The sequence below is a fragment of the Peromyscus eremicus genome, chromosome 13 (assembly GCF_949786415.1).
Source record: "Peromyscus eremicus chromosome 13, PerEre_H2_v1, whole genome shotgun sequence".
In the NCBI taxonomy this organism is placed as follows: domain Eukaryota; kingdom Metazoa; phylum Chordata; class Mammalia; order Rodentia; family Cricetidae; genus Peromyscus; species Peromyscus eremicus.
The window spans coordinates 20,688,591-20,696,951 of record NC_081429.1 but is presented as its reverse complement, the minus strand read 5'-3'; the positions used below and the strand labels follow the sequence as shown (position 1 = coordinate 20,696,951).

At 45.3% G+C, this 8,361-nt stretch overlaps 1 protein-coding gene across 1 annotated transcript; it reads left to right on the top strand.

Moving 5' to 3' along the window:
* Positions 1-4,775: 4,775 nt before the first annotated feature.
* Positions 4,776-7,192, top strand: Txndc2 (thioredoxin domain containing 2). The gene is given in 3 exon segments (XM_059277947.1): positions 4,776-4,944; positions 4,947-5,061; positions 5,344-7,192. Coding segments are annotated over 3 exon segments (1,986 nt in total). The 5' UTR covers positions 4,776-4,824; the 3' UTR covers positions 7,095-7,192.
* The last annotated feature ends 1,169 nt before the right edge of the window (positions 7,193-8,361 follow it).

Here is an 8,361-nt window from a genome sequence, read left to right as displayed (position 1 = left end):
CAGTTTACACCCAGCTCTGCTCCTGTTCACACCCGGCTCTGCTCCTATTCACACCCGGCTCTGCTCCTATTCACACCTGGCTCTGCTTGTTCCCATGGGAGCCTCGTAGGAAGGAATGTAGGAGCAAAAGCCCATGTTTACCTCTAGCTTTGAGCCGAGAGGAAATCCAGAGGCTGTCTCTGGGATTGCATCTCTAGTACAAAGTTCTTGAAGCCCTCCTACCTCCCTGCCTTCCTGGAGTCTTGGAGGCTGCAGCCCCACGGGCAGTTCTGTTCTGTAGTACTGTGCAGTGTTCGGAGACCAAATGAGATCCTCTCAGGCCATTTCATAACTGCCCAAACCATCTCATGCTGAAAATAGCTGGTTGTTTGCTTCCTAAGACACACCCTGACTCACATAAGGGTTCCTGACAACTGGGAGACGTGTCGGTGTTGAAGGAAAGCATCCGTTATGACAAGTGGAATGGAAATTCTTCAGCACTGTCAATATTTCAAGTGTCTTGAAATCCACGAACTGCATAAGCCAGAGAGAAACAAACAGCACAGCTTTGCCAAGCCCCACACACGACCAAGATCTCCAAGACAGCAGCAGGCGGGTGCAGACTCCCTCTCTTTCGCTAAGATAGGCAGGTGTAATACAGCTTCAAGTGTTTTCTAAAATGGATCTAATTTTCCCTCTGGGCCTTTCCTCAATGGGATTAAGTGGGGGCTTGGAAGGAGCAGGCTTGTCAAATTAAACGTGCTCGTTCGTAGAATTTCAGCACCCAGGGCTCTCTTCACTGTAGCATCAGCCCCGTGATTCAGGTTTCTCCCCTTTCCATGCAGGTGGGTGCACAGGGTTATATGGGACCACTATGCCCAGCACCCTAACTTCTTGCTGGTTTCTCATGTGAAGTGGCCTGGCTTTGCTTAGCCCTGGGCTGGGAAGCAGAAGCAATCCCTCACCGTAGCAGGAGACACTGCACTCTTTCTGATACAGAGTGATTCTTGCCTCTGATCACAACCCCTTTCCCAGCAGTATGGCCTCTTTGCTTTCTCTAGGCTTCCATGGTCCACTGGTCTAAGTGTTTCCAGCCCCACTCAGGTATGTGCAGGACTGCTAGGTCCTTGGCATCACCCCGTGTGCTGGAAGGGCCAGGGCCTGCCCACTGTCTTAGGCATGAACTCACCCTCTGTTAGTGGCCCATGTTGTGATGGGACAAGAACTGGATAGGCTCTGGAATCCATCTGGATGTGGCTCTCCCTGCCCCGGACCTGCCCCCCTCCCCCTCAAGAACATGAGACCATTGTTTTCAGCTTTCCTGTGAGCTCAACATCTATGCTGATGCTTCAAGCTGGAGGGGAGAGGTGGAGATATGTGTCTATCTTCTGGCTTCCCCACTTAGGGCATGGAAGGGGAGATGCTCTCACTTCTTCCTCTCGGCTAGGAAGTCTCATCTACATCATAATGTTGTAACCCATTCACTTCCTGTGGCCTTGTAAAGCCCACATCCAGGAATGAAGTTTACATCACAATGAACAAGGCTCAAGTGTAGCACGAATCTTAAATGGTCTTATTAATAAGAACAAACCCGGAGCCAGGCATCGGGGTGAACGCTGGAAGATCAGAGAAACAGAACAAGCCACAGCCACCTCACTTTGGCAATTCCTCAGTTGATCCTGTTTCCTCAGACTGGAAGCCTCTGAGTCCTCATCCAGAATCAATCTCAGCTGAACTGCTGCTCAAAAGCCTAAAAGCTTAATCAGGCTCAAGTTCCTGGTCCTCACGCCTTAAATACCTTTCTGCCATCACTTCCTGGGACTAAAGGCATGAGTCACCATGCCTGGCTGTTTCCAGTGTGGCTTTGAACTCACAGAGATCCGGATGGATCTCTGCCTCCAGAATGCTAGGATTAAAGGTGTGTATGTCACCATTTTCTGGCCTCTATGTCTATCTAGTGGCTGTTCTGTCCTCTGACCCCAGATAAGTTTATTAGGATGTACAATATATTGGGGGACACAATATCACCACACACAAGGATATCCCTTTTGTGACAGCAACAACCATCTGAGCACGGAGAATAAGTGACCTATTGGGCCTCAGCCCTCCACACCACACAGAGCTCATGGATCATCAGAGAAGAGAGAGCAGAGAGAATAAAAGAGGCAGGGATTGGGGAGGGGCGCTGTGAAATGCCGTCTTCTGGATGTGACAGGGCTGTTGGGAACTCACAGCAGCAGTCAGTGGCTACCTACACAAGACCAAGTCAACAAGATCAGTCAAGGTTCCAACAGGCAGTGCTAATCAGACTCAGCACGCTGCCAAAGAGGAGACATGAAGCAAGGAAAGAAATGTGTGGAGAATGCCTGGGGAGGTGGAGAAGGGGGGCTGCCAGGGGGTAGAGGTGATCAAGGCACGTTGTTTGAAATTGTCAAAGAACAGATAAAATATATTCGATTAAAAAATGAGTTTACTGATACCAGCATTACTTTCCTCCTTAATAGAATGTTTGATGTCAAAGCCCAGCGATAATGGAATCACTACTAGCAGATGTTTCAAAGCTTCTACAGACAACATGGGCACGCCACTGTTTAGACAACCTTCGTAATTTTGACTTCTTCTAGTGTGGTGAAAGAAACACGAAAATTTGTAAAAAAGAAAAAAAAAGGTATATGTCAAGAATGCAGAACTTGAGCTGGAGAGATGGCTCAGGGGTTAAGAGCACTGGATGCTCTTCCAGAGGACATAGATTTGGCTCTCAGCACCCAGATGGCAGCTCACAACTGTCTGTAGCTTTAATTTCAGGAGACCCGATGCCCTCTTCTGGCCTCTGTGGGCACCAGGCATGCAAGTGGTGCCCGGACATACAAGCAGGCAAAACAAAAAAATTATACATAAAATTAAATTGAAAACTTTTTCTTAAATGCAAAACTTTCTTTTTCACACACATTTCTGGGACTAGATGTGCTATGCCCAGTAAATGTGGAAAACAAGCAAGTGACCTCAAAATAACAGAATTCTATCTGCAAAGGTGTGTGTGTGTGTGTGTGTGTGTGTGTGTGTGTGTGTGTGTGTTGCTAAAGATGGAACTCAGTCCATGCCAACTTTACTGCTGTGCTCCATCCTGAGCCTTGTGGAAAGGTAATGTGAGTACAGTTATGCATAGTGAGGTACCCTTGGCTGATTCAACTGGGACTAGCCACAGGGAGCTGCTGTTCAGGTGAAAGGCAGGAGGATGGTAGAATTAAGTAGGGCTCATGGGGACCGGAAGAGGGTCTTAGGCAAGACATGCATATTGGCTGTCCTGTGGTGTTCCTCAGAGGAGATGCATAGGAGATAGTTACAGTGAGTACTGTAGTTTGTTCCTGAGTTGGAAGCTTGGTTCTAGTACAGGAATGTTGAGAGGTGGTCTAGAGGTCTTTGTGGATTCTTCCTTCAGGAGGGATTAAGGTAGTTTTCATGATCCTAAGTTAGTTCTTGTGAGGAGAGCATACTAGCTAGTTTTATGTCAACTTGACACAAGCTGGAGTCATCTCAGAGTGGGGATCCCTGCTAGGTGAAGTTTCTCTTCTGCCTGCCTGTTCCCAAATACCCAGCAGCCACTTCCCAAATAATTGACTCAGAGGCTTAATATTACTTATAAATGCTCAGCCGGTAGCTCAGGCTTATTACTAGCTAGCTCTGACACTTAAATTAACCCATAATTCTTATCTATGTTTAGCCATGTGGCTTGGTACCTTTTCTCAGTGCAGCATTCTCATCTTGCTTCCTCTGCATCTGGCTGGCAACTCCTCACTCCGCCCTTCCTCTTCCCAGAATTCTCCTAGTCTGGTTGCCCCACGTATACTTCCTGCCTGGCTACTGACCAATCAACGTTTTATTAAACCAATTCAAGGGACAAATCTTTACAGTGTACAAGAACATTATCCCACAGCAATCCCCAATTGAGAAATTGCCTCTATGAGATTGGGCTGTGGACAAGTATGTAGGGCATTTTCTTAACTAGTGATTGATGTGGGAGGACCAGCCCATGGTGGGTGGTGTCACCCCTGGGCTAGTGGTTCTGGGTTCTATAAGAAAGCAGGTTGAGCAAGCCAAGATAAGCAAGGCCAGGAAGTAGCACCCCTCTATGGCCTCTGCATCAGCTCCAGATTCCTGCCTGGTTTGAGTCCCTGCCTTGGTTTCCCTTAGTGGACTGTGATTCAGGATATGTAAGCCAAATAAGCCCTTTCCTCCTCAAGTTGCTTTGGCCATGTTGTTTCTGATTACAGCAATGGGAACCCTAACTAGGAGAGTAAGCATAGCTCTTCTCCACGCTCTGGCTTCCGGTGTCGACATGGGACTTTCTTGTTTGTGCTTTCTTCGTTGTGGGGCCCTCGTATCCATCTGCCACGAATCCTTCATAAGAGCCAAATGCTGGTGCCATTTCCTTAAACCTCTAGAACGATGAGCTAAATAAATCTTATGTTTTCGCAAAGTATATAGCTTCAGTTGTTTGGTTATGGTATTAGAAAAAGAAATTAACACGATTAATGAGTCATAAAGAGAAATCTGGTGCTAGAAAATCCTGGAGGAAAATGATAAGAAAGTTGGTTTATACTCCTAGTGTAGACAGACTATTTGGCAAAGAGTAGAGTCCAGAATAATATTTGAGCATAGGCTTTGTACCCTGACCTATCTTGGCCGTATAACTTCTCTGAGGCTCAGTTTTCCCATCTGTAAGGTGCTGATCACAATGGATCTTACCTCAGTGGTTGGTTGTACTTGAGGAAATAATGCCTGTTTATGTATCCACAGCCTCCCACAGCATGACAACCAGCCCTGAGGCTGCCATGAAGCTTTCACATGCTCCTGTCGGAGTCCTGGTTGGGAACATCAGCTGTGGAGTGCCGCCTGAGCATTACGTTGTTAGCACATTTTGTTCTTAGTTTGGCTCTAGAAGAAAAATCTAAGAAGGACCCCCCTCCAAAAAAATGAGCCAAGACAAGGGGTTGGACATAAACAGTGTTCAAGCCGGAGACCCTGAAGAGCCAGCCACGAAACTAAACCATCAAGGGCTAGCACAGGAAATTGACACCAATGGTAAGAAGGAAGAGGGTTACCTTAGGGGTCCACAAATTTGGGGAGCAGGTGGCTGGGTTAAACCAAGAAAGGAAAGTTGTTGTTAATGCAAGAAATACATTTGAGACCCACATAAGCATCACTGGTGCCTGGCTCTCTGATGAATGAAGTTACTCAGACTTGTACATTATTCATAAGATTCATTCATGATCTCTTTAAGCATAAGTTTTTCTTGGTTTAGATATTCAGTCTTTTCTTTCTTCTTTTGCATTTCTATTTTATTTATTTATTTTTTTTGTTCAGAAAATCCATTACAGGGTCTATCCAAAAATGAGGCTCTTCTGGTCCCAGGGTTCTTGGACACAAAGTGGGCCAAAGAGAAGGCCATTGTTCCCATGGTCAGCAACACACTCCATATGTCCACAGAGGAGCCTGAGATCTCACAACAGGTTAGTGACACCCCCGAGTTCTCAGAAAATATTGTCCATCCTAAACATGGAAATAGTTCCAAGTCTTCAGCAAAAACCACACAGCTGAAACAGGGCAATACCTCAAAGCTCTCAGTCAAAGCTGATAATCCAAAACAGAAAAACATTTCTAAGACGTCGGGCAACTCCATGCAGACAAAGCATAGCAACATGCCCAAATCCTTGGCAAAAACCACCCATCCCAAACAAGAGACCACCCACAATCCTGCAGCAAACAGCATCCATCCCAAGTCATCAGAGGATACTATCCAATCCAAGGAAGATGACACCCCCAAGTCCTTAGAAGACACCATTCTGTCCAATGAGAGTGACATCCCCAAATCCTCACAGGACACCATCCTGTCCAAAGATGCTAAAATCCACCAGCCCTTAAAAGACAGCATCTGGTCCAAGGAGAATGATATCCCCAAGTCCTCACAGGACACCATCCTGTCCAAAGATGCTAAAATCCACAATCCCTTAAAAGACAGCATCCAGTCCAAGGAGAGTCAAATTCCCAAGTTTTCACAGGATACCATCCTGTCCAAAGATAGTAAAATCCACAGGCCCTTAAAAGACAGCATCCAGTCCAAGGAGAATGACATCCCCAAGTCCTCACAGGACACCCTCCTGTCCAAAGATAGTAAAATCCACAGGCCCTTAAAATACACCATCCATTCCAAGGAGAGTGACATCCCCAAGTCCTCACAGGATACCATCCTGTCCAAAGATATTAAAATCCACAAACCCTTAAAAGACACCATCCAGTCTAATGAGAGTGACATCCCCAAGTCCTCACAGGACACCCTCTTATCCAAAGATAGTAAAATCCACAGGCCCTTAAAATACACCATCCATTCCAAGGAGAGTGACATCCCCAAATCCTCACAGGACACCCTCCTGTCCAAAGATATTAAAATCCATAAACCCTTAAAATACACCATCCATTCTAAGGAGAGTGACAACCCCAAGTCCTCACAGGACACCCTCCTGTCCAAAGATATTAAAATCCACAAACCCTTAAAATACACCATCCATTCCAAGAAGAGTGACATCCCCAAGTCCTCACAGGACACCATCCCGTCCGAAGATGTTAAAATCCACAAGCCCTTAAAAGTTCCCTCCAAGGAGGGAGAAATCACTAAGTCCCCAGAAGACACCATCCAGTCCCAGGAAGGTGATATTATCAAGTCCTCAGAAGATGAAAAGCTACCTAAGGAAAGCAAAATCTCACACTTGGAAGAAGAAACAGCATCTCTAGAGGAAGACTTTGTGAGAGTGGTCATAGACAAGGAGGAATTTGAGGAGGCACTTAAAGAGGCTGGGGAGAAACTGGTGGCTGTGGACTTCTCCGCCTCGTGGTGTGGGCCTTGCAGAACCATGCGGCCGTATTTCCATTCTCTCTCTGTGAAACATGAGGACGTGGTGTTCCTGGAAGTGGACGCTGATGACTGTGAACAGCTGGTGCAGGACCGTGATGTCTTTTGCCTCCCAACTTTCCAGTTTTATAAAAAAGAAGAGAAGGTGGGTGAGTTTTCTGGTGCCCTAGTGGAAAAACTGGAAGCAAGCATTGAAGAATTAAAGTAATCATATATTCTGAACATCATAAATGAGTTAATAGCTGATTTCTCTTTAATTTGCAAAAAAAAAAAAAAGATTAAACAAGACAAATGTGTTCTCCCAAATGGCTCTGTTTTATTATCTGAAAGAATCAAAGCAGAGAATGGCCATGTTTTTTCCTGGCCAAAAAAAAAAAAAAAAAAAAAAAGGAGGGGGGTAAAATTAGAAATTCCTTGGGTAGAATCAGAAAGTCCTGCTATCTTATTTTTCAATCTTTTTTTTAAATTCACATTTGAAAGTCTTGATCTTTGATTATTTACAGCAACACTGGAAATCAGGGGATCATTCTGTAGAAGTACACACCTGAAGGGCAGTAGAAAGTCCTTGTCCCATGTATTTTCTGCTGCTCACATGTCTTTAGGGGCTTTGATAAGAAACTTCTGGAAACAAAGTGTTGGACTGAGTCACATGTCTTTGCTATTCTTTTTATACTAGAAATGCTACAGAGATCCACACACCAAGGCTGTTTCCGGTTTGTAGGGATTGTTTTACTAATCTGTGCTCACAAAATCTAAGACAGAATTCTAAACCAGGCTTCTCAGAGGCTTAAGTCTGAGTAATCATTGTTGCCATTATGACATCACTGCTTTGGCGGAAAAGGACTTAAATTGTCTCTTGGTAACTGGGTTCTCGATTCCTGTTCTCAGGTGTCTCAAAGACCAAAGACCTAGGTCTGGACTGGGTAGCAACTGGGTTCAGAGGTCTTGTTATCTTTTAAGCAGCCTGTGGAGGTTTAGTTGATATCCAGAGCTGGCCCTACCTTACAAGACAACTAGATGAGTTTGGCCGGCTTCACTCTCTTGTGATGCCTGTAACCTTCCAGAAGTTACTTTGTGTCCCTTTGCTCTAATTATTCTTGTTGTTGCTGATGTTATTGTTGCAACAAGAACATTTGACAGGCGGCCTACCCTCAACGAATTCTAAGTGGCCAATGCCATCTCATTAGCTTGAGGCACTAGATTGTATAGCAGAATTCTAGAATTTACCCCAAATAAATGAGTCTTTGCACCATTGAACAACTCTGAATTCCCCTTGTGCCACTCTGGCAACCACCATCCTGTTTTCTATTGATTCAAAGTATTTTTTTTGTTAGTTTGTTTTTCGAGACAGGGTTTCTCAGTGTAGCCTTAGCTGTCCTGTAACTAACTCTGTAGACCAGGCTGTCCTTGAACTCACAGAGCTCTACCTGCCTCTGCCTCCCAAGAGCTGGGATTAAAGGCATGTGTCACCACTG